This window comes from Schistocerca cancellata, chromosome 2 (genome assembly GCF_023864275.1).
Source record: "Schistocerca cancellata isolate TAMUIC-IGC-003103 chromosome 2, iqSchCanc2.1, whole genome shotgun sequence".
NCBI classification, from domain to species: Eukaryota; Metazoa; Arthropoda; class Insecta; order Orthoptera; family Acrididae; genus Schistocerca; species Schistocerca cancellata.
The window spans coordinates 1,151,198,348-1,151,219,642 of NC_064627.1; the positions used below are offsets into that span (position 1 = coordinate 1,151,198,348).

Sequence of the window (21,295 nt, forward strand, 5' to 3'; positions counted from 1 at the left end):
TGATTACTCTGCAATTCACATTTAAGTGCTTGGCAGAGGGTTCGTCGAACCACAATCATACTATCTCTCTACCATTCCACTCCCGAACAGTGCGCGGGAAAAACGAACACCTAAACCTTTCTGTTCGAGCTCTGATTTCTCTTATTTTATTTTGATGATCATTCCTACCTATGTAGGTTGGGTTCAACAAAATATTTTCGCATTCGGAAGAGAAAGTTGGTGACTGAAATTTCGTAAATAGATCTCGCCGCGACGAAAAACGTCGTTGCTTTAATAATTTTCATCCCAACTCGCGTATCATATCTGCCACACTCTCTCCCCTATTACGTGATAATACAAAACGAGCTGCCCTTTTTTGCACCCTTTCGATGTCCTCCGTCAATCCCACCTGGTAAGGATCCCACACCGCGCAGCAATATTCTAACAGAGGACGAACGAGTGTAGCGTAAGCTGTCTCTTTAGTGGACTTGTTGCATCTTCTAAGTGTCCTGCCAATGAAACGCAGCCTTTGGCTCGCCTTCCCCACAATATTTTCTATGTGGTCTTTCGAACTGCAGTTTTTCGTAATTTTAACACCCAGGTACTTTGTTGAATTGACAACCTTGACAATTGTACTATTTATGGAGTAATCGAATTTCAACGGATTTCTTTTGGAACTCATCTGGATCACCTCACGCTTTTCGTTATTTAGCGTCAACTGCCACCTGCCACACCATACAGCAATCTTTTCTAAATCGCTTTGCAACTGATACTGGTCTTCGGATGACCTTGCTAGACGGTAAATTACAGCATCATCTGCGAACAACCTAAGAGGACTGTTCAGATTGTCACCCAGGTCATTTACATAGATCAGGAACAGCAGAGGTCCCAGGACGCTTCCCTGGGGAACACCTCATATCACTTCAGATTTACTCGATGATTTGCCGTGTATTACTAAGAACTGCGACCTTCCTGACAGGAAATCACGAATCCAGTCGCACAACTGAGACGATACCCCATAGGCCCGCAGCTCGATTAGAAGTCGCTTGTGAGGAACGTTGTCAAAAGCTTTCCGGAAATCTAGAAATACGGAATCAACTTGAGATCCCCTGTCGATAGCGGCCATTACTTCGTGCGAATAATGAGCTAGCTCCGTTGCACAAGAACGATGTTTTCTGAAACCGTGCTGATTACGTATCAATAGATCTTTCCCTTCGAGGTGATTCATAATGTTTGAATACAGTATATGCTCCAAAACGCTACTGTAAACCGACGTCAATGGTATAGGTCTGTAGTTAGATGGATTACTCCTACTACCCTTATTAAACACTGGTGCGACCTGCGCAATTTTCCAATCTGTAGATACAGATCTATCGGTGAGCGAGCTGTTGTATATGATTGCTAAGTAGGGAGCTATTGTATCAGCGTAATCTGAAAGGAACCTAATCGGTATACAATCTGGACCTGAAGACTTGCCCGTATCAAGCGATTTGAGTTGCTTCGCAACCCCTAAGGTATCTACTTCTAAGAAACTCATGCTTGCAGCTGTTCGTGTTTCAAATTCTGGAATATTCCATTCGTGTTTATTTACTAACAATACTGTTTCGGTTGTTGCCGTGACGACAGAGCTGAGTGAGGACGACATCGCGGCGCAGGCGATGCTGTTCTTCTTCGGCGGCTTCGACACGGTGGCCACGCTGCTGATGTTCCTCAGCTACCTGCTGGCCACCCACGAGGAGGTGCAGCGGCGGCTGCAGGAGGACATCGACGCCCTCATGCAGAGCAGCGGAGGCCAGCCCGGCTACGAGCAGGTGGTCGGCTGCCAGTACCTCGACATGGTGATCTCGGGTGAGAACCACGTGTGATCGTAGTCTTTCACAACAGATCATTAACGTAACACTACCCTGTGTTCAGAACTTAGCAAGAAGTTTAAAACTTGACGTGTTATGTTAGTCCGATACGCGCTAGTTTTTCGTTGTTATGTTGAAGATAATGTCTGAAAAGTAGCTGCACAGCGTTACCCGGCAAGCGACCTTGCGGTGTGTGGCGGAGGGCACTTTGTGTACCACTGTCACTTCTCTCCCTTCCTGTTCCAGTCGCAAACAGTTCGCGGGAACTGCCGGTAAGCCTCCTTGTGGGCTCGTTGGTCTTTTCACGAGACACACACCGGAGGAAGCAACGCACTGGTTGGCTCCTCTAGGAACGCACGCTCCCGGAACTCGTAACTATAAACCACATCGTGATGCAGAACGCCTCTCTTGCAGCGTCTGCCACTGAAGTTCGGTGATTATCTCGCTGACGATTTTGCGGTTAATGCACCTGTAACGAAACGCGCTGCTCTTATTTGGAGCCACGCGGGGTAGCCGCTCGGTCCAAGGCGCCTTGCCACTGTTCGCGCGGCTCCCCCGTCGGAGGTTCGAGCCCTTCCTCGGGCACGGCTGTGTGTGTGTCCTTAGCGTAAGTTAGTTTAAGTTAGATTAAGTAGTGCGTAAGACGAGAGACCGATGACCTCAGGAGTTTGGTCCCATTGGAACTTACCACAAATTTCCAGTTTTCTTCCTTGGATCTCTTTTCTTACTGTCAGTCCTACCTTTCGTGGCTCCCATGCTGTCGAGCTATTTTCAGGTATTTGTCGAATGAGTGGTCTGTAAGCTACTTCCTTTATTGATGGAATACATTTCCTCAGGATTCATTCAGTGAGTCTATCTGGCATCTGCTCTTACTCGCGATTAATTTTAAATCGTTCCGTAGGTATACTTCTAGATATTTTGCGGGATTAATTGCTTCGAGTGACTTTTCTGCAATCTTGTAATTATACAATAAAGAGTCTTTCTGTCTATGTATTCGCATTAAATTTCATTTTTGTATACTGAGGGTCAATTTCTACTTCCTACACGAAGCATCGATCCCCTGCAAGTCTTTCTGCATTTCGCTACAGTTTTCTAGCTTCGCGACCTCCCTGAATACAACAGCGTCACCTGCGAAAAGCCTCATGGATCTTCCGACGTTATCTTCTAGGGCATAAATTGTGAACGGCAATGGTCCTTCAACATTTCCCTGTAGCGCGCTCGAAGTTACTTTTACGTCTGAATACTTCTCTCTCTTCAAAATGACATGCTATGTTCTGTTTGCTAGGAACTCTTTGGTCCAATCAGACAGTTGGTCTGATATTCTGTACGTTCGTATTCTGTTCATCAGGCGGTTTTGCAGAACTGTATCGAGCGAATTCCGCAAGTCAAGGAACGCGGCATCTGCCTGGGCGCCCGAGGCTCCTGGACGGACTGCGCGAGCTGGGTTTCACGCGGTAGTCGTTTTCGGACTCAAATGGCGCTGAGCACTATGGCACTTAACATCTGAGGTCATCAGTCCCCTAGAACTTAGAACCACTTAAACCTAACTAACCTAAGGACATCACACACATCCATGCCCGAAGTAGGATTCGAACCTGCGAACGTAGCGGTCGCGCGGTTCCAGACTGAAGCGCCTAGAACCGCTCGGCCACGCCGGCCGGCTTGTTTCCGGAACCCTTGTGGGGTGCTACAAAGGAGATCTTCGGCCTCCGGAAAAGTCACAATACGTAAGCATAAAACGTGTTCCAGAATTGTGCAACTGAAGTATTGGCGGTTATTTATGTTGTATAAAAATGGAACAGCGAAGTTGTTTTAGATTTTGCGAAAAGAGCGGAACAGAGTGCAGCGAAGGTTCAGAAATGTTAAATGTTGCTCACAAGGATGTGGAGTTATTCGTATGTGTCACAGCCGCAGTGAAAACATTCTGTATCGCCGAGACGGAAAAAAGCGTGATAGGTGCCATCAAATGTGAAGGATAAGCTCATTGCGTTTCTCTTGTTTAATGGCATAGTGAACCGTGAATTCTTGCCACTAGGTCGAAGGGCCAATAAGAAGAATCAGAACTCATGAAAAGAAATAGGACTAAGAGATTCCTGTCACTAACGTCGATTCGCAGAAGGATTTTGGGACATATATTGTGTTCGAGCATTTTAAACCTCCAAAAAAACGATTTATCGAGAAATAGTCAAACGTGTTCAGAAAATATCGTTAATGTGGAAAATCAATAGCTCTTTATTCACACGCAGTAACTAGTAGTATCGACAGAGGATCTCGGATTGATTCCATGCTTTTAGATTGTCGGAAGGCTTCTGAAACTGTTCCTTTCAAGCAACTTCTGAACGAATGGTGTGACTACGGAATATAGTCTCACTTGTGGGACTGGACAGTTGTGCGACTGGACTCGTGTTTTCCTGTGAGGAAGGTCACAGTTCGTAGCAACTGACATTAAATCATTGAGGAAAACAGAAGTAATATCTGACATTTCTCAGGGAAGTGTTATAGGCCCACTGCTGTTCCTGATCTATATAAACGATGTAGGAGACAATCTGAGGAGCCTTCTCAGATTGTTCGCAGCTAATGCTGTCATCTGCTGTCTTTCAAAGTCATCAGATGATCAAAGGCACTACAAAAATGATAAAGACAAGGCAGTTGTATGGTGCGGAAAGTGGCAATTGACTCTAAGTAATAAAAAGTTTGAAGTCATCCACACGAGTACCAAAAGCAGTTCGCTAAATTTCGGTTACAGAATAAATCACACAAATCGCAAGCCTCCCAGTTTATCTAAATACTTAGGCATTGCAGCTGCGAATAACCTAAGCTGGAACAATCACATCGATAATGTTGTGGGGCAAGGGAACCAAAGACTGCAATTTACTGGCAGAACACTTAGGAAATGCAAAAGGTCTGTTAAGACTAGGAGAAAGGATGATCTTCACTACTCAAGGTTAAATCTAAGTTTGGCTCAGAAGGGGGTAAATTACGCTGCCACAAAAGTCTTTGGTCACTTACCTAATAGCATCAAAAGTCTGACAGATAGCCGTATAGCATTTGAAAGGAAATTAAAAGAATTTCTAAATGGCCACTCCTTCTACTCATTAGATGAATTTTTGGGTATAGTATGTGAGTAATTTCACCAACCCCCACAAAAAATTAAAAATATTAAATGTCATGTAATATCTTGTATAGACACCTTTTATTAACCTGACACGTTCCACATCATTACGAAGTGTCGTATTCATGATCTATCGAACAAGTACTAATCTAATCTAATCTAATTTCCAATCTAAATGGACTGCCTACACTGCGCTCGCCGGTTCTTTCCTGGAGTGTTGCTGCGCGGTGTGCGGTGTTCATCTGGCAGAACTGACGGAGGACACAGGAGAGGTTCACAGAGGGGCGGCTCGTTCCGTATTGTCACGAAACAGCGGAGAGACTGCCACGGGTATGATAACGCGAATTGCGGTGGCAATCATTAACACAAAGGCGTTTTTGTTACGGGAGCATTTTCAGATAAAATTTCTGTCACAAATTATCTCCTCCGAATGCGAAGAGAAATCAGAGCTCAGACCCAAGGATTTAAACGTTCATTTCTCCCGTGGGAAGGAAAACTGAACTCTACCCATAGACAAGCCAACAGCCTGGTGGCGGGCATGTGCGTCAAAAAAGGAAATATAAAAGTAAAAAAAAAAAAAAACGCCCGGATTTGTGGCAAGAAAAAAATCATAGCTTTTGAAGAAAAATAGAACCTCTGCACTCACTTCGTTGTTTGTTAGTGAGTTATGGCCAAAAACAGTGCCAAAGTTTCATATTCGCTAGACACTACCTCATGTAACTTTTTTCTGCTCTCAAAAATTTTAAAAAAATTCCTTAAAAGTACGTCGTCTTACAAGCACAGACAAGGTTAAAAACGCACCGCTAAGAGAGCTAAAAGCTATCCCACACGTTGAGTCTGTTTTGGGAAGTGGAAGAAACAGCGTTGGCAAAAGGGAAAGTCCTTCCAAAACTCTGAAATTCCCATAAGTTTTGAACACACCCCGTATCTTAAGAGCTACATGTGAAGTTACTGTGTGTGTTTGTCTATTTTCAGTTGGAGAGTTTTCCTTGTGTCATCACAAGCTAATAGATCTTATAGTAATGGAAAAAAAATCAACATCATGAAGGAAGCACTATGAAAGCCTAAAATTCATGACCATGGAGAAAGCACTACAGGAGCCCACACTTTACGTCGTGTGTCTGTGTGTTGGTAGCGGTCAGATCGTCATCGGCAGACGCAAGGAGCATATCGTGACAACTTCACACAGATATGAGTTTGATTTGCCGTAGCATCAGATGTTTGTCGTAGGTGTCCCTGCTCTCTTCACATACGTACCACTTTCATGAAGCAATCCACGTACTGTACTTTGTGACGTAGTTCCTCTGTTGACTGTACCAAGCACGGACCGTAACTTACATATGGTTACGATCTTGAACTTTGAAATGGGTAACCAAAAATACTGATCATCCGTGCATGTCTTAATTGCTGAACAACCTTCTACAAACCTTCTGTATTCTTTCTACAAGCCGAACATGTCAGAAATTTTTACCCCCCCATTACGCTCAGCAGAATCACAACCTCCTAACAACCTCCGACCGAGATGGTCTGTCTCATATTTGCAAATAGCCGGTCACTCCAGTTCGTCCACTAGATGACGATCGACGTCGCTCCATTAAGCTGACGGTCACAGTTGTCTGTTTCGCACAGAGGACGAGAGCGGATTTCAATAGTGCTAGGCTACGTGTGGTAATGTTGTGTAACTTTAACAAACCTAATAGTTCGTAAATCACCCACGAAGGAAGCAGCTTATGAAACCCTCGTTTGACCTATTACTCGTCATTCGGGGCAGTTACCCGGTAGGATTAATAGACAAAGGTTTGTTCGGTAAGTACGAAAACCTCATGGCGGTTATCATTCAATTCCAATGGCAAACGCTGCAAGACAGAATTTCGCTTTAGTTTCGAAATCTTATTTTGTAGAGGAACGCAGTAACCAATTGCTTCCTCCAATATGTATCATTTCAGGTAGCTTGCCCACATTCGTTCTTGGCGAGCAGCAATCGCAAATGGAACGGTGGTACACTTAGTATCTTCTGCTACACGCCGTCCCACAGCTTGCGAAGTGCAAATGTGGAAGCAAGTAACAATGCGATCAAGTTTCGCACAACTGTATTCTGCTTTCTTGGGTTATTTCCGTTTTCATTATTTTCTAGTGTAAAATTATTTACTGTTTATTCCAGAAAAGAAAAGTAAATGCGGTCATTAGAGACAAGTCTATTCCACTTGTATGCAGAGTCGTAAGAGCTGAAACCAGACAGAGCTACAGGTCGTATGTCGCCAGCTGTGGGATCGAGTGCGACGAAATAATTCTCACACTACTGCAAATCCCACAAGTACGCCGCCGACACATACACTGCCTGACAAAAGAAAAAAATGAAGCACACAGAAGGGGCAGGAGGAAACTAAATGAAACTTCACGGATCTGAGAGCGTATGTGATGTTCTTTCAGTGGTTACAAAATCGAGTCAAATTTGTAAAGAACTTGGGAAAATGATCGCACTTACCAGTATAACGTTGCACCCATTCTGGCCTGGACGCATACGCTGATTCGAACGGTCTCATAAAGTTCTTGTAGTTCTCCTAAAGCAAGCTGTCCCACAACTATTTTAACTGCTCCTCGATACTGAAGATACTGGCACTGAGACAGAGCTGACGTACAACCTTCTCCCACTCGTCTTCTTTCGGGAACAGATTTGGGGCTGTTGCTGGTTACGGAAATATTTCAGCATCACGCAGGCAATTCATAATGACACGTGCCATATGTGGACGAGTATTGTCCTGCTGAAAAATGGTACCAGGATATTGTCGCGTGAGAGGTAACGCATGAGGACGAAGGATGTCTGTGGGTACCGTTGTGCATCAGGTTCTTGAAACTTCCTGGCAGATTGAAACTGTGTGCCGCACCGAGAGTCGAACTCGGGACCTTTACCTTTCGCGGGAAAGCTCTACCAACTGAGCTACCCAAGCACGACTCACGACCCGTCCTCACAGCTTTACTTCCGCCATTACCTCGCCTCCTATCTTCCAAACTTCACAGGAGCTCTCCTACCAACATTGGAAGACTACACTGCTGCAAGACAGGATATTACGGTGATGTGGCTGTAGCCATCCCCGCTTAGCCATTTTGCACTTCCTGCCGATCTCAATTTTGAGACGTTTGTATTCCTTCTTGGCTTCCTCATTTACTGCATTTCTATATTTTCGCCTTTCATCAATTAAATACAATATTTCTTCTGTTACTCAAGGGTTTCTACTAGCCCTCGTCTTTTTACCTACATGATCCTCTGCTGCCTTCACTGCTTCATCCCTCAGAGCTACCCATTCTTCTTCTACTGTACTTCTTTCCCCCATTCCTGTCAATTCCCTTATGCTCTCCCTGAAACTCTCTACAACCTCTGGTTTAATCAGTTTATCCAGGTCCCATCTCCTTAAATTTCCACCTTTTTGCAGTTTCTTCAGTTTTAATCTACAGTTCATAACCAATAGATTGTGGTCAGAGTCCACATCTGCCCCTGGAAATGTCTTACAATTTAAAACCTGGTTCCTAAATCTCTGTCTTACCATTATATAATCTATCTGATACCTTCTAGTATCTCCAGGATTCTTCCAAGTATACAACCTTCTTTTATGATTCTTGAACCAAGTGTTAGCTATGATTAGTGCAAAATTCTACCAGGCGGCTTCTTCTTTCATTCCTTACCCCCATTCCATATTCACCTACGACTTTTCCTTCCCTTCCTTTTCCTAGCCGGTCGGGGTAGCCGCGCGGTCTGGGGCGTCTTGTCACGGTCCGCGCGCCTTCCCCCGTCGGAGGTTCGAGTCCTCCCTCGGGAATGGGTGTGTTTGTTGTCTTTAGCGTAAGTTAGTTTAAGTTACATTGAATAGTGCGTAAGCTTAAGGACCGCTAACCTCAGCAGTTGGTCCCATGAGACCTCCCCTTTTCTTACTATCGAATTCCAGTCACTCATGACTATTAAATTTTCATCTCCGTTCACTATCTGTATGATTTCTTTTATCGCATGATACATTTTTCCAATCTCTTCGTCATCTGTGGAGATAGTTGGCATATAAACTTGTCCTGCTGTAGTAGGCGTGGGCTTCGTGTCTACCTTGGCTACAATAATGCGTTCACTATGCTGTTCATAGTAGCTTACCCGCATTCCTATCTTCCTATTCATTATTAAACCTACTCCTGCATTACCCCTATTTGATTTAGTGTTTTCAACCCTGCATTCACCTGACCAGTAGTATTGTTCCTCCTGCCACCGAATTTCACTAATTCACACTATATCTAACTTTAACCCATCCATTTCCCTTTTCAAATTTTCTAACCTACCTGCCCGATTAAGGGATCTGACATTCCAGGCTCCGATCCGCGAACGCCTGTTTTGTTTCTCTTGATAATGTCGTCCTCCTGAGTAGTCCCCACCCGGAGATCCGAATGGAATATTTTACCAAAGAGGACGCCATCATCATTTAACCATACAGTAAAGCTGCATGCCCTCGGGAAAAATTGCGGCTGTAGTTTCCCCTTGCTTTCAGCCGTTCGCAGTAACAGCACAGCAAGGCCGTTTTGGTTAGTGTTACAAGGCCAGGTCAGTCAATCATCCAGACTGTTGTCCCTGCAACTACTGAAAAAGCTGCTGCCCCTCTTCAGGAACCACACGTTTGTCTGGCCTCTCAACAGATACCCCTCCATTGTGGTTGCACCTACGGTACAGCTATCTGTATCGCTGAGGCACGCAAGCCTCCCACCCAAGGGCGAGGTCCATGGTTATCTCAATGTATTTCGCCACTTGCAGCCCATATCTTCGCTAGGGTGATCCCCCGTCCGTGTCTGGTCCGGTTACAGACTTTTGTTACTGCGTCACGTGGCCGCAGTGCCGCCAGGCGTAATCCAAGGTTGCGGTGGGCAGCGGCCGTAATATTTTGTCTTATCAGTGTACACTGCAGTGTGTAACGGTTATTCTTGGGACATATTTAACACCATCTGGAACAATGCTGAATTATTTTCCGTAAAGATCCATTTATGGATCCCGTTTCCATCAATATCCCAGTTCAAATCCATGAATGTGTCATTAGATGTATATCCGAAACTTCGTGATTGAACATCTTTTTTTCGAGTATAAAACGGCTGAATGGATTTGGACGTGGCCACGCTTTATAATTAAGAAAATAAATGGGTGGTTTAGTAGAAATTAATCTTAATATGAAAGAAAAATATTGATTCTGAACATAAAAAGGAGCTAAATTAAAAGAAATTTAGGGTGCTTAATGAAATAATTGCCATCGCGAATAATTGTGGGCAAACTATGATGCAGTTCAGACTTTTTTTTCCATAACACAAGGATACACTCTGTATGCCATTAAAAGTATCTTTCAGTATTCTTCCTAACTCAAGCATAGTTTTCATGCACCCACTTCTAGCATGCCATGCACTGAATCATGTCTTCCACTGATCGAGTTAAATCTAGTTCACAAAATCAGTCATCCGTGTTGGGACTTTTCGCTTGTTTCGTTAACCAGCTTCCTCTTTAGCTTAGCAGAAGGTTTAGCGCTGTGACCTAATCGATCCTTGTATAACCCTTTATTTGGCAAATGGTGAAAATAAAAACAAAAAAAAATTTCAGTGCTTATATTTATTTATTATGCTTAAAGAAATACAATTCAGTCAGTTTTAGAAATTTTTTACAAAAATTATGAAAATTATAAAATGTTCCAGATTTTTCACAAGTCACCCTCTGTTGTAGTACTAAATATAACTAACCAATGTTTTTAACTCAGCTTGCTGGAATAAAATAATGTCATTAGTTAAATATTTATAAATATTTAACTGCAGCTATTGTTTACAATAAGCACACACACACACACACACACACACACACACACACACACACACACATATATACACTCCTGGAAATTGAAATAAGAACACCGTGAATTCATTGTCCCAGAAAGGGGAAACTTTATTGACACATTCCTGGGGTCAGATACATCACATGATCACACTGACAGAACCACAGGCACATAGACACAGGCAACAGAGCATGCACGTTGTCGGCACTAGTACAGTGTATATCCACCTTTCGCAGCAATGCAGGCTGCTATTCTCCCATGGAGACGATCGTAGAGATGCTGGATGTAGTCCTGTGGAACGGCTTGCCATGCCATTTCCACCTGGCGCCTCAGTTGGACCAGCGTTCGTGCTGGACGTGCAGACCGCGTGAGACGACGCTTCATCCAGTCCCAAACATGCTCAATGGGGGACAGATCCGGAGATCTTGCTGGCCAGGATAGTTGACTTACACCTTCTAGAGCACGTTGGGTGGCACGGGATACATGCGGACGTGCATTGTCCTGTTGGAACAGCAAGTTCCCTTGCCGGTCTAGGAATGGTAGATTGATGGGTTCGATGACGGTTTGGCTGTACCGTGCACTATTCAGTGTCCCCTCGACGATCACCAGTGGTGTACGGCCAGTGTAGGAGATCGCTCCCCACACCATGATGCCGGGTGTTGGCCCTGTGTGCCTCGGTCGTATGCAGTCCTGATTGTGGCGCTCACCTGCACGGCGCCAAACACGCATACGACCATCATTGGCACCAAGGCAGAAGCGACTCTCATCGCTGAAGACGACACGTCTCCATTCGTCCCTCCATTCACGCCTGTCGCGACACCACTGGAGGCGGGCTGCACGATGTTGGGGCGTGAGCGGAAGACGGCCTAACGGTGTGCGGGACCGTAGCCCAGCTTCATGGAGACGGTTGCGAATGGTCCTCGCCGATACCCCAGGAGCAACAGTGTCCCTAATTTGCTGGGAAGTGGCGGTGCGGTCCCCTACGGCACTGCGTAGGATCCTACGGTCTTGGCGTGCATCCGTGCGTCGCTGCGGTCCGGTCCCAGGTCGACGGGCACGTGCACCTTCCGCCGACCACTGGCGACAACATCGATGTACTGTGAAGACCTCACACCCCACGTGTTGAGCAATTCGGCGGTACGTCCACCCGGCCTCCCGCATGCCCACTATACGCCCTCGCTCAAAGTCCGTCAACTGCACATACGGTTCACGTCCACGCTGTCGCGGCATGCTACCAGTGTTAAAGACTGCGATGGAGCTCCGTATGCCACGGCAAACTGGCTGACACTGACGGCGGCGGTGCACAAATGCTGCGCAGCTAGCGCCATTCGACGGCCAACACCGCGGTTCCTGGTGTGTCCGCTGTGCCGTGCGTGTGATCATTGCTTGTACAGCCCTCTCGCAGTGTGCGGAGCAAGTATGGTGGGTCTGACACACCGGTGTCAATGTGTTCTTTTTTCCATTTCCAGGAGTGTATATATATATATATATATATATATATATATATATATATATATATATATATATATATATATACCAATCAGACGAACAGGAATGACCTCTTGCACATATTTACTGTCAGTAAAATAAATAAATCCTACCACTGTATGAACAGATGATATGTTTAAGTTATTTTTCGGTGTTTCCAACAATGCACCAGTGGTCAAGTCATGAGAACTAGCATAGTTCAATGGTGGCAGCACCATTAAGTTTGCTATGCACGTCATTAGATAGGAAGTTGTGGCAAATAATAAAAAGTAGACCGAGAATAATCGATGTTATCACCATACACAGTCCAATTTGAACCCGACGCTGTATCAATCAACACGATTTTCTTCATGCATTTACATTAGATCTTTACTGTAACCTACAACTTTAAGATAGTGTCGTGTTTCTGAACTGGTAAGACGGTTCAGCATAGTCGGATGGCAGCAGTTCTTGACCAAACAAAAATATGGCGACGGTCCATTCATGGAAGGTCCATTGGTGGCAACTTTATCCTACAATCAACATTGTCAAAAAATCCTACAAACGCTATGATTTTCCTTTTCTCAGTATATTTTATGAAAAGTTGTGCAGTTAACATTGCTCCCTGTGTTCCTAGATTTCTCCGGAACCCAAAAGATCTTACCGAGGTCGGTTTTTACAAACTCTTCCAGTCTTCTGTAAATAATTCGTATGAGGACTTATCATTCAAGTATTATTAAACTGATGGTTCATTAGTATTCACACCTGTCAGTAGCTGCCTTCTTTTGAAATGGAATCAACACATTCCTCTTGAAGTCTAAGAATGTTTCGCCTGTTATACCTGATGGAATGATTTTGTCGCGGATAGCTCCCGAAGTATCTCCACAATTCTCAGGAATGTACTCTTAGTCTACTCCTGTTGCAATTTTAGCCTGTATACACATAAACATATACGCAATCACCAACACTATGTTTTCATATTTTTTGCTTGGGACACATTGTCGCAGAATTAAACTAAAAATAATTCCCGCCGCTCGTGATTAGCCGAGCGGTCTAAGGCGCTGCAGTCACGGACTGTGCGGCTGATCCCGGCGGAGGTTCGAGTCCTCCCTCGGGCATGGGTGTGTGTGTTTGTCCTTAGCATAATTTAGGTTAAGTAGTGTGTAAGCTTAGGGACTGATGAACCTTAGCAGTTAAGTCCCATAACATTTCACACACATTAAAAAAAATAATTCCCATTCCCCGGTTATTTTCGGTACGTTTCCCATTGTCGTAGGTCAAATGCTGTGATCAGTAATCGCTTCCCAAATATTCCCAATTGGGACTCGTCTGTTATTTGGCTGCTGAGTTGCAAACTCGACAGTGAGCCATAGTCTTTAGGGGTAGGGAATGAAAAGCGTTCAAAAAAACTCCGTAATACTGTCTTCAAGTTTATTGCCATTGTATAGGTCTTTACTTATTTATTCCACCTTTCGACCTTCCCTTTTACCCTCAGTCACGGGTTGCCGTCTGAGCACTTAGTATTGAGGCAAGTGGTACTGTTTTCTCTATACGTGGCGCCTATCTTTTCTACAGTCGTGCGTGCTTCTACAGCATTTTGCATTTCCTGTCTATCCATTCTTGCTCTGCCATTTTGCACTTTCAGTCGATTTTAGTGTTTAGTCGTTTCTGTTCTCTTCTGTCGTCCTCATTACAATCATGTTACAACAGTGAGGCGCACGCCGCCGTGCACCGGCGGTGGACCCCGGCAGTATTTTCACTGGCGCAGCCTCACAGTTGTCCTCTCGCTGCACACAGAGACGCTCCGCATGTACACGCCCGGCGCTGTGCTGGACCGCAAGTGCGTGCGCCCCTACAAGCTGCCCCCCACAGAGAGCTGCGCCGGTGTTGAGATCCAGCCCGGAGAAGGCATCTGGGTGCCGGTGCACGGCATTCACCACGACCCGAGGTACTACGAGGACCCCGGACGTTTCGACCCCGAGCGCTTCAGCCCGGAGAACAAGCACCTCATCAAACCGTTCACGTACTACCCATTCGGGTCCGGACCTCGCGTCTGCATCGGTAAGTCTTTGTTGTGCCTCTGTTTTACTGTCTCTCTTGAGCTTTTGCAAGTTAAAAACGAATCGTGTGACTTTGTTTATAGTTAACAGTTTAATTTTCTTGGTTTAACTATCTTACAGTAACCTCACTGAACAAAATATAGAGATCTACGTTGTTGGAATCTCATTGAACAAAATATAGCCCCATACTGCTCTCTTCGGAACACTGCAGATGCTGTAGAAACTGGTACCAGATGCTCGGGTACGCTCCAAAGCGAACATAGTCGTGGATATCCCAGTCGGTTGTACAGATTCAGCACACATGTAGACATGACAGAGTGGCATTAAGGATCACGTGTTCAGATGTGTCTATGAACACTTCGTGAATGAAACAGCCGAAGTTGTTCGTGCATCAGGGCGGACTCTTCAGCTTGCCAACAGGGCGTGGCGTATAACTCGCAGTCCTTTAACATGATGTAACAACAGCGGTCGTAGTAACATCGTAACCGAGTGGATCACGTCTTGTGAGTCAGTTGGTTTCGAGCCCGCCAACAATTGCTGCTGTCAGCGAATGCAGAACCATCAAAACCAGTTTCTGAGCCAATGTTACGATGGGAATTGCATGCCGTGGACACCTGGAGCAGGATATCTCGCAGACAGCCCTAGGTCGCAGTGGTACATGAAGCTACAGCAGTCCAAACAACACACAAACTTGGCAGTAGCAGGCTGGACGCGCGACGTTGCTTCTCAAGTGATGATCTAAGGCGTCCCAGAGCACCGATGGCCACCTGCATCGTTTAACGTGCAGCGTGTGCGATGTGTAGCGCCAGCCAGAGGTGGTCCTATGTTGTGGCTGTAGCACCAAAATGGTCTCGGACATGTCCGAAAGCCGGTCTGAGTGGCCGAGCGGTTCTAGGCGCTACAGTCTGGAGCCGCACGACCGCTACGGTCGCAGGTTCGAATCCTGCATCGGGCATGGATGTGTGTGATGTCCTTAGGTTAGATAGGTTTAAGTAGTTCTGAGTTCTAGGGGACTGATGAGCATAGCAGTTAAGTCCCATAGTGCTCAGAGCCGTTTGAACCATGCCCGAAAGAATAGACACCACATATATAACTAAGGCGATGACGGCCAATGATAGATACAGCTGCGCTGACCACCAACTCCAGATGGCGTAGTGGTCTGTGCATCTGCCTCGTGAGCAGGAGGCTCCAGTTTGAATTCTGGTATGACACAAATTTTCAACTTGCCGTACTGATATAAATCAGTGCCTACTGGCAGCTGATGTCTTTCATTCCATTGAGTCTTGATTCATTGTAGCTGCAAGATCAAAATGGTGTCTGTTCTTTTGGTCATGTCTGAAAGAATAGACACCACATATACTCTTATATTTCGTCACAATCCTCTTCAGTGAGCATCTATCACGGTCAGTATCGAGAATGAGTAAATTTGGAGCTGTGTCCTTCAGCCAGTCACCACACTCACTCCCCAGGTGTCACCAAAGGCTTTTAAGGTTTTGCTATTCCCTTCAGGATTTCAACAAAGGGTCTCCAATTACAAGAGCAGAGACTTTGGGGGCAGCAGTAGTGCTCCGTGAAGTTTTGCATGTTTAATTGCCATGATCCAGTGGTATTATCATTTCTGAAATTGCAATTGCTCCTCGCATTCAATGTTCGTGGCCAATATTGTCAGAATGATATCCGTTTCTGACCAACATTGTTTCCTCTAGAATTGTTTCAAGGTTTAGTATAGCCATTTACATTTTCGTTTGCTATAATTCTCTGTAATGTTCAGAGTGGAATGGTGAGTATTCTGTGAAACGACAGGAACGATCATTCGAAGTTAAAAAGTCTAGTAAACATGGACTTTAACTGCACATCTGAGCGCTTACTCGTCTTCGATATTGTGCAACGAATTACTTCTACAGCAAGCTCTTTACTTTCTATGTTTCGAGAGGTGAAAATACGGACAACAACAAAGCAAAACAACAACAACAACAAAAAAAAAGGTAAGCGTGGCCTCTAAAGTATGTATCTTCAGAGGTATGAACAGTTGTTCAGTAGACGTGTTTCACAGTAGCAAATATGAATAAGCACTCATAGCTGTTAAGGTATGAATTTTACAACCCTTGTTTACAAGACTTCTTTGCTTCGAGTGAACGTTCCTGTCAAATCGCTGAACATCGACCATTCCTCCTGGGATATCCTGTTTACTAACGGCGGAAAATGTGTCGTGGTGTTGATTACAAAGCCGATGTTCACGTCTGCAAAAAATTTCCAATACTATACAGTTTGCCTCTTACCACAACTGTCGTGTTTCAGCCCAGAGGTTCGCGCTGATGGAAACCAAGGTCGTGATGACGCACCTGCTGTCGCGGTTCAGCTTCTGCGTGGTGGAGAAGACGCCCGTGCCGCTTGTGATCCAGCCCAACAACCTGTCGCTCGGGATCAAGGGCGGCGCTTGGGTTGGCATTCGGCGTAGGTCTTGAACACTTGTCTGACGTGCGAGAGAGTGAACTCAAGTATTGCCATACTACGACGAGCTGCGTCAAGAAATAATTTGTAGTTATTACACTTAAGCTCAGAATACTTTATATGACAAAGGAGAAGTTAAGAGGATGAAAATATCAAAAGAATCCAGACTCCACCTGTAAAAGTCCCTTCTCAAGACTTTACGATGACTCCCGAAGATTTTCTCTGAATGCAGTACAATGTATACAAACTGAGTCACGGCAGATACTCGGAACGTGTCGATCACGTAAGGGTAACCGCCACATACGACACTGAAAGTCGCTCCCTGTAACCACTTCTTCTCAAGAACTGCTATAATAGTTTTGAATACGGAGTAAAAATTAATTACGATGAGAATACTCTGCCATTAGTGTTATCTACCATTGTAATGACGTAACGGGAATCTAATGGATTAATCTTAGCTTTTGACTGTTCGATTATTTTCTCAGCAATGTAGCATCTGACCAAAGAGAGTTTCGAAATTTTGATATATGCTCTAAGTTAATTAGACTGAATACTAAATATGATACCAGATAAGAATGTAATTTCATTATTCATAAACAATATTTTGATTTGCTTTCACTGCAGGACAAATATAAAAAAGGATACCCACTGCTGTATTTTTTATATCTATGAAGACTTAGGGTTTTTATTTATCAAGCAGATATGTTAATTATATTATGTATATGATATTTATAATTTACAGTATTTTTATAATTTATTTTGCTATGGATCAAACATTTCCATGAGTATGTTAACGATTTTTGTGATCATATATACAGTATTTGTGATGTCTTATTATATCAATAAAATATACTTTGCGTTATAAACATCCTGTCGCCTCTGCAGTTACCACAGACATACATATTCGTTGCACAGTTTTCGTAGCAGTGGGGATTAAAGATCCAGACCTAATATTTGCATATAAATATATATATTTGGAAGGATGTAATTCTACACAAGGAAACTGCGTACATATCTGTTAATAATTTAAACATATACAGTTGATGTTCCTCAGACATATTGAGTCCCACCTATATCTACGATAATGTTGTAGGCTGAAGCAATGAATTAAAATTTGTACCAGCTGGAAATACTGATGCATGTGTACGAGGGAACAGCAGTGGGCTGGGGGCGTGAACTGGAATGCTTGTCAGGGGGGAGGGGGACATACTATGGTAGTCAGTGCAGGTACTGCAGCTGGAACGCCAGTGTGGCGCAAAGCGTGGCTCATCTTCCTAGTAAGCAAGGGTCCTGTGCACGAGTCCTGCTGTTGGCACAAATTTTAATTCACCGTTTCAGCCAGCATCATTATTATTAGTTTGTCAATTAACTCTTTAAGCAATATTAAAAATATAATGAAATAATAAGCTCCCAGTTTCATACAAGAAATTTAATGTCTTGGACCGTTACTGTGATGTGATTGTCAGTAAATGACTCGTATGGTTTAGACTGCTAGAATGCTATATTGCTTTGAGCCATCATTGTTTGCGTCGTTGTGGTAATACACACATCGCAAGATCCACGGAGAATCGTCGTCGTGATGTAAACTGAAGGGCAACGTGGAATGATCAGGAGTTACATGGCACATACTTAAGTGACCACTCAGTGTACCTTAAACCGTACCTGTGGGCAGAGGTATTGAGTGTAGGGATTCTCACTACGTTCTATGTAAGCTGGAAGTATAGTCATTTGATTCTTCTTACACAACAATGAAACTGGGAAATAAACAGGGTACATTAGCTTTGCACGCTATGCTTGCAGCTCCCCTAAGCTGTCTGACACTGCGTTGCCACCTCGCTCTGCTGGGCTGACTGAGGCATTGTGCCGGCCAGTCCTCAGCGAGCGGTTGTACAAGTAGACGTGCGGGTGAGAGATTTGAGTGACTCATAGCTTCGCGTGTTTACGATGTCTGATGAAAGCAGTCGCAAGAGAGGGAGGCCAAGGCTGCACACTCCTCGGAAACCTCCAAAAAGTGGCGGACATGGCGTCGTTATACGCAGTCAGGCGCGTGAATACGTGTGTTCCTTAAGGGAGTATTTTGAGACAGAGAGAGGGATGCAGGAGGGCCTCTCGTTCCTTTGGATAAGGTGGTGGAGAGAACTGCAGCTGCTCTGCAAGTTAGCGAACGATCAGTAATAAGGATCTGCAAGGAGAAACTCACGAAAGAAGGCTCCAGTGAATCATCTAAATTGGAGACACCTGGGAAAAAGAGGCGACTAGAGAAGATGGTCACAAAACTTGACTCTTTTCAGGCAGATGCCATTCGTCGTCAAATACACGCATTTTATTCGAGGAAGGAGTATCCGACACTCAAAAAACTACATGCTACCCTCACAGCGGCTGACCTGTTTCAGGGTAGTAAATCGTCTTTGCTATGAGTCGTGAAAATGTTAGGATTCCGCTATAAATCCATCTCTGGCAGAAAGTTACTAATGGAACGCCAAGATACTGCAGCCTGGCGATGCCGCATTCTTATAGAATTAGTGGGGACAAATTTTGATGATATCGTTCGGCTTGATGAAACGTGGGTGAATGCAGGACACAGTTTAAAAAAAAGGCTGGACAGACGGTACCATCAGCGGTAGTATGGCAGCTCCGATCGGCAGGGGAAAAAGGGTAACTGTAGCACATGCCGGAAATTCAAAAGGTTTCATTCCAAATTGTCTGCAGCTATTCAGTTCAAATAAGACCTCCGACTACCACGAAGAGATGAACCACAATACTTTTGTGAAATGGTTTGAAGACTGTGTGCTCCAGAACTTAACAAAAAATTCTATCATTGTTATGGATAACGCTCCCTACCACTCAGTAATACAAGATAAAGCACCCGCAAAGGCAACGAGGAAAAACTACATTGTTAGCTGGTTACAGAAACATAAGGTACAGTTCGACAGTAATTTGACAAGGGCAGAATTATTAGAACTTGTATCGCAACACAAGCCAAAGAACCCGATTTACATTGTGGATGAAGTAGCAAAAAATACGGGCGTAAAGTGCTTAGATTGCCTCCTGACCATTGCCATTTGAACGCAATAGAGCTGATTTGGGCTCAGGTTAAACGGCACATTGCTACAGAAAATAAGAAATTCACATTAACCGAAGTGGAACGCCTTTTGAAAGAGGCAGTTGACATTGTGACATCGAAAGACTGGCAAAAGGTAGTGCATCACGGGAAAGGAGTGATACAGGACGCATCGAACAATGAAGGTATCTTACAACAAAGTGTCGAAGACTTGATTATATCTGTAAATACGAGCAGCGACAAGGATAGTTCCACTGACTCTGAGTCTGAATTAAGCGGTGTTTTCGCATTGTCTGATTAGTGGGTAGTGTACTTACTGTCATTAAATATCGTGTTTGTGAATTTATTTCGATTAATTCCTATTCTTGTCGCGAGACTAAGAAATACTGTTTGGCCAGCTCTCGTCATCTGCTTACGGTAAGTTAGACTGAATTTTAATTCTATTTCATTTTGTATATACACCAAGATGTTATTCAGTGTGTTTAATAGTTTTCGAGATTTGCAGTCCAAAGAAGAAAACTTTACTGGACACGAAAATTTCTCACACTTCAATAGTTAGTGTAACAACGGCCCTAATTAAAATTAAGAAAAGATGTTTGATATGCTTATAGATACCACTGAGAGCCATACTGTACGTAAATTTCAAAATATCTGCATAATATTTATAGGAGATAGAGATTTAAACGTCATACTTGTTCCGAGTTCAGTACTGATAGGTGTGGTGTCACCGCCAGACACCACACTTGCTAGGTGGTAGCTTTTAAATCGGCCGGGGTCCGCTAGTATACGACGGACCCGCGTGTAGCCACTGTCGGTAATTGCAGACCGAGCGCCACCACACGGCAGGTCTAGAGAGACGTACTAGCACTCGCCCCAGTTGTACAGCCGATGTTGCTAGCCATGGTTGACTGAGAATTACGCTCTCATTTGCCGAGACGATAGTTAGCATAGCCTTCAGCTACATTTGCTACGACCTAGCAAGGCGACATTACCAGTATAGATATTGAGATCCTATTAATGTATCATCAAGAGCGATGTTCTACAAATGTGGATTAAAGTTAAGTATTCCAGAAGCTACGTATTTTTCTTTATAGCATTCATTGCGTATCCAGTTTCAGACCTCACGCCAGCCTGCGTGAGTTTAAGCGCGTGCCTTTCGGCTCCCTCTCATTGTGTCTAGGCTGTCTTGTCTAGACACAACAATAGGGTTGCTCAAAAGCGCTATTTTGAGAAATTTATATACAGGAAACGTAATGCACTACGAAAACTTTTAAGGATTCTTTGCCGAGTGCATTATTTTGGTAATGAATGGAAAAAAAAAATATTTTGCTGTAACACCAATAGTTTTTCAGTATTGACGTAATAAGTTAGAAGCTGTTTGCGAAATCGATAATTTAAATGGTTTCAAACAAATTAACGTGACCTTTGTCCTAATTAAAATTAAGAATAGATATTTGACAGATTGAGAGACATTGTAG

The 21,295-nt window shown here is 44.1% G+C and overlaps 1 protein-coding gene across 1 annotated transcript in view; it reads left to right on the forward strand.

Moving 5' to 3' along the window:
* Window positions 1-17,570, forward strand: part of LOC126163189 (cytochrome P450 9e2-like) — a 41,701-nt gene extending 24,131 nt beyond the window's left edge. Inside the window, exons 5-7 of the mRNA XM_049920142.1 lie at window positions 1,606-1,827; window positions 14,043-14,306; window positions 16,604-17,570. Coding sequence (XP_049776099.1) covers window positions 1,606-1,827; window positions 14,043-14,306; window positions 16,604-16,770 — 653 coding nt within the window. The 3' untranslated portion in view covers window positions 16,771-17,570. The remainder of the gene's footprint in view (window positions 1-1,605; window positions 1,828-14,042; window positions 14,307-16,603) is intronic.
* Window positions 17,571-21,295: the final 3,725 nt, after the last annotated feature.